Raw genomic sequence first — 5,195 nt, forward strand, 5'->3', positions numbered from 1 at the left:
ACCTCTGCGAGCGCATCTGGGTTCGAGGGGCCGGCCTCCCGGTTAGTTAGGCCTCGGGCTAAACGGTCGACCCCTTCGTTCCCAGAGTTCCCCGCGTGAGCAGGTACCCACACTAAGCTTATAGTTCTGTCGAGAGTGCAACCGCGGAGGATGTGTGCGGCGGGGAGACAGAGTGAGTTTTTTGAGAAATTTTGGATGGCTTGTTTAGAGTCACTGAGAACCGTGCTTGTGCAGGGATCCGCGATGGCTAGCGCGATCGCAACCTCTTCGGCAGCGGTGGAGGAGTGTGTGTGCACTGTAGCGGCACTGATGAGAGTGGTGGTTGGCGTCGCTACGCAGGCTACGTATGTGTTACAGTCGCATTTCGCCGCGTCCACGTACATGGCATGTTCGTCGGCGGAGTAGGTGACGTCTAAGGCTTGTGCCTTCAGTTGGCGGCGCCTATCGTGACGGCCGGGTAGCATGTTCTTGGCCATGGGTCTGATGACTAGCCGACTGAAGACTCCAGTCGGGAGGGGAGCAGTGGGGTGGATGTCACCTGTAGGGTTGATATTAAGACGATTAAGAATGTAACGACCGTGTTCGGCGCGAGAAACACGGTGTACCTGTGCAGTCTTGTGTGCCTCTATCAGCTCTGTGAGGGTGTTGTATACTCCAAGCTGAAGGAGACGCTGTGTGCTGGCGGACTGGGGCAGTCCCATTGCCGCCTTGTACGCCGAGCGGATGATGCTATTTACTGCCTCTTCGTCTTTGCGGCGGAGGTGGTAATAGGGTATGTGTAGACAATCCTACTAATGAGGTAGGCTTGTGTGAGGCGGCAGAGGTCGGTCTCCCGCATTCCCCTGCGGCGAGTGGCAATGCGGCGGATTAGGCCGTTGATTTGTTGGGCTGTGGTTCGGAGGCGTTGGATGGCTTCCGAGTTCTGCGTGTTGTTCTGAACCAGCATGCCTAACACGCCGATGGTCTTTACGGGGTCTATGGGGTGGGTGGCAATGTGAAGCGTGATTGGCTCTTGAGGGTCGGGGACGGGTCGGCGAACACGTCTGTCTCGTATAACTAACAGTTCAGACTTGGTGGGCGAACAAACGAGACCGTTTGCCTGTACGTAAGTGTGGACGGTGTCGATTGCCTGTTGAAGTGAATCTTGTATCTCCCCGTCCGAGCCAGTGTTTGTCTAGAGGGTAATATCGTCGGCGTATATTGAGTGCTTAATGTGGGGTATGGTGTCGAGAAGTGTGGGAAGGCCCCGCATAGTAATGTTGAATAGGAACGGGGACAAAACAGCTCCCTGTGGTGTTCCCCGGGTGCCCATGGTGACTTTGTCACTGCAGAGGTCTCCAATGTGGAGTTCAGCAGTGCGGTTGTAAAGAAAGTTGGCTATGTAGTTGTAGGTGCGAGTGCCTACATTCATCTGTGAGAGGTTCGTCAGTATAGAAGCGTGCGACACGTTGTCGAACGCTTTACTGACGTCGAGGCCGAGAATGGTGCGTGTCGCCCGGATGGGACCCGGGTCGAGTATGTCGTGTTGTATCTGCCACATGATGTCTTGGGCAGAAAGTCCAGCCCGGAACCCAAACATCGTGGGGGGGAGGAGATTCTCCTTGTCTGCGTGAGTGTGGAGTCTGTTCAGAACTACGTGCTCCATAACCTTCCCCAGGCAAGACGTGAGCGAGATGGGCCGCAGGTTGCCCATATCGAGTCGTTTGCCTGGTTTGGGTATGAAGATTACCTTGGCATGCTTCCAGGAGTCTGGAAGGCGACCTTCATGCCAGTGGTGGTTGAAAAGGTCCGCAAGTGCTGCGACCGACTGGTCGTCCAGGTTGCGGAGCATTTTGTTGGTAATATGGTCATCGCCGGCGGCCGCGGTGGTCTTGATGCGGTTGAGAGCGGCGCGGACTTCCGACGCCATGATGTCTCTGTCCATGTCTGGGTTCTGGGAGCCTTTGTAATTTAAGGGGTTGGGAATGTCGGTGGAGGTGTTTATGTATTTGTCTTTCAAGGTAGCGAGGAGTTCCTGGTTCGTGCCTGGAAACGCGTGTATGACGCGGTTGAGATTCTTTTGTGATGCTGACTTGGTGTGGGTCGGATCAAGCAAGTGCTTGAGCAGAAACCATGTGTTCTTGCATCCCAACTGCCCATCGAGTCGGTCGCAAGTCTGATACCACTGTTCCTGACTAAGTTTGGTGGAGTAGGCTTCGATCTCTCGTTCTAGGCGAGCGAGGCGAAGCTTGAGAGGGCGGTTGTGTTTGCGTCGGAGCCAGCGAGCGTGAAGGCTGCGCTGGGCCTCCCACATATGCATGAGTTTAGCATCTGGGGTGGGGCCACCCTCCTCCTGGGTGACTGTGGAGGTGGCGTTGGCTGCGTCGCGGAGCAGAGTATCTGTCCATGTGTTGAGGTCGTCTATGGGGCTTTGCGGACGCTGAGTTCGTACGTACCGGAAAGCGTCCCAGTTGGTGTGTTTGAATGTGCGGCGAGGGCCCTTGCTGTGTGTGGCTGTGAACGTAGGGCTGAGAACATAGTGATCGCTACCTATGTTCATACCGAGATTGTCCCAGCGCGCATCTGGGATGTTGCGGGCGAAAGTGATGTCGGGGCAGCTGTCTTTCGTGATGCTGTTACCGCAACGGGTGGGCCGTTCGGGGTCGAGGAGGAGCGTCAGAGCCAGTGTCTGGGCAGTGTCCCAAACCTTGGCTCCTTTACGACCGCAGGCTCTGCTGGGGTAGCCCCACTCGGCGTGTGGTGCGTTAAAGTCACCCACTATAAGTAGCATCTCGTTCCGCGCGATCGCACACGCCTTGCGGAGGAGAGTGGCTACATTAGTGCTCTTGTCACTTGGGGGGCTGTACACGTTTAAGATGTTGAGTGGGGATTCGGTTCGGCTGTTTGGAAGGACCTGCACGAAAGTGTGTGGGACTTCGGGGTAGTCAAGATCGAGTTGATTGGCGGTGAGGTTGCGGTGTACAAGGATGGCGGTGCTCGGGCGGAGATCCGGCGCCACCGATTGGTTGTAAGCAGTATAGCTGGCTAGTTTTGTGTCGGTGTATGTTTCCTGGAGGGCTATAATGTGGGGTGTAAATGGCTGGGCCTGCAGGGTATACTCCAAGGCTCTCCGCTTTGCCTTGAAGCCCCTGCAGTTCCACTGCCATACTGTGATGGGCGCGCTAGCCATCGCGTTTCCTGTAGGGTTCGGGACGCTGCGGAAACGCTACGTCGGTTTTGATAATACCGCCAGCAGACGCACGCGCGGCTGCACTCTCGGTAGAGGGAAGCGCACCAGGCGACTGAGTGGGCTTTGATGTCGTGAGGGCGTCAGTTTGCGGAGGGCCCGCGAGGTGGTCGAGGCGTGCGGTTAGGGTGTGAATATTGGTTGCCATTTTAGTGCAGCCTTCAATGAGCTGGTCGATAGTGGGGGTCAGCCGTTTTAGGACGTCCTCTATTTTAGATAAGCGGGCGTCAAAAGTTTCGAATTTTGCGTCAAGGTCAGAGGTAGAGGAGGGGGGAGGTGCCTTGCGCTTATTGCACTTGGGCTGGTCGGTGTCCATGTTGGGGTCATTGGTGGAGTCGGAGGTGGGAGCGCGAGCCACCTGCTGCGGCCGCGGTTCTGGGTGCGCCTGTGCAGACTCAAGGCTATGAATTTTAGCATTTGCCTGTGCTAACTGTAGCTGTAGTTGCTGAACCATTTCTGCCAGTTCCCTTACCTGGGGGTCGGGCAGTTGGCTTGTGGCTGGTGGAGGGCTCTTCCACGCGACCTGTTTGGTGGACTTGGTATCCGGCCCGACCTGGGAGGTTGCCCGGGAGTCCCGAGAGCGCGATGGGGAGCGGCTAGGGCTGTTGTGACTGGAGCCGCTGCTTCGCAGTGGTGGGAAAGCGTCATTTCCTGGGGGTCGTTGTTGGCGGTCGCGGCTCCGAGAGCGAGACTGATGGCCACGTGACAAGGTGCCGGGGTCAGTTTCAGTGTCCGTGGAGGATTTGGAAGATTTAGCTCGGCTGGTTGGCACGAAACGGTATTTACAGCTTCTACTGCCGGTGGGATGTGGGCCTTTGCATACGATGCACGTGGCTTGACAAGTGGGTGGTTGGCCGACTGGTTGAGGTTCGTGGGCCACACCGCAGCGGCGGCAAATGGGTTGGCGCGGTTGTGGGCACACATCTGTTCTGTGACCTAGCTTGCGACAGTTGAAACAAGCCTCCGGGCGCCCCTTGTAAGGGAAGACCTCGAAAGTGAAGCCCAAATACCGCATGTATCGGGGCAGCTTGGTGTTGGCAAACGTGACGACAAAGTGTCGTGTCTGGCCCATACGCCGCGCAGCAACGATAGGGATGTCGGGATTGCGAGCCCGAAGCTCGGCGAAGATTTCGGCGTCGCTTTCATAGCTGTAAGCCCCGTACAGAATCCCTCGCACGGAGTTGTCTGGGGCTGGGGCGTAGGCGGCAACAGGGACTTCTGTGGTGTCGATGGTGATGGCGCGGACCTTGGCGTAAGACACTGCACGAGCACTGTCAGGCGTGCTCACTGTCACTGTGTTGTTAGTGGGGTGCATTCTAACCTGGTCGGCAGTAACTGCCAGGCGTTGGTCGACGTTGGCTGCTGCGTAAATGGCAACAGCCAGCCGGGCGGGGCCGACGGTGTGGAGGTTGAGTGTGCCCTGCGGGCGAAGGACTATCTTGAGGTCGTCCGAGGGCAGGCGGGGAAGCGGGCGCTTTCTGGTCGGCGGTGGAGGGCGGCCGCGTTGACGCGCATTCGGGGCAGACAGCGTCGTGGCCGGCGTCTGGGCTCCGGCAGGTTGCTGTTCAGGCGGAGATGGGCGTCGGTAGCGGTGTTGCATCTCGAACGCCGTCCATGTGCCGTCGGATAACTCCGCGGCGGTGATATCGGAGCCTTCTACGGTGTAAGGCATCTTCCATGCGGCGTTGGGCGCGGCAGGGTGCGGCGTCACCACCGCAGCTTGGTATGGGAGAGTCCGCTTCAAAAAGGTGGTCGGTGGGAAACGGCGAGAAGGCCGCTTCCCATATGACTCCCGACGATAGCGACCCGGGCAAGGGCGGTCGGTGAAGGTCGCGTCGTCTCGGTGGTTACGGAGCGCGCTGACGACACGTCCGTTCACATCGGCTGTCTCGGAGCGAGTCCCTGCTTTAGGCACAGTCTCGGTGGGCCGACGTCTCGTACCTTCGCCTGCGCTGTGTTCTCACTGCTC

At 57.9% G+C, this 5,195-nt stretch overlaps 1 protein-coding gene across 1 annotated transcript; it reads right to left on the reverse strand.

The window, feature by feature from the left end:
* Positions 1 to 322: 322 nt before the first annotated feature.
* On the reverse strand, positions 323 to 4,898 carry LOC139055720 (uncharacterized). Its single transcript, XM_070533255.1, has 2 exons — positions 3,699 to 4,898; positions 323 to 538 (listed from the first exon to the last, which is right to left on the reverse strand). The coding sequence occupies exons 1-2, from the start codon at positions 4,896 to 4,898 to the stop codon at positions 488 to 490; spliced, it is 1,251 nt and encodes a 416-aa protein (XP_070389356.1). The 3' UTR covers positions 323 to 487.
* Positions 4,899 to 5,195: the final 297 nt, after the last annotated feature.

The sequence above is a fragment of the Dermacentor albipictus genome, chromosome 2 (assembly GCF_038994185.2).
Source record: "Dermacentor albipictus isolate Rhodes 1998 colony chromosome 2, USDA_Dalb.pri_finalv2, whole genome shotgun sequence".
NCBI lineage: Eukaryota > Metazoa > Arthropoda > Arachnida > Ixodida > Ixodidae > Dermacentor > Dermacentor albipictus.

Excerpts from the sequence above, each read along its gene's own strand:
- LOC139055720 (XM_070533255.1), bottom strand. The coding sequence starts at position 4,898 with ATGCCTTACACCGTAGAAGGCTCCGATATCACCGCCGCGGAGTTATCC. Across the intron at positions 539-3,698 it reads GCCAACTGCCCGACCCCCAG|GTGACATCCACCCCACTGCT; the intron begins GTAAGGGAACTG and ends TCAACCCTACAG.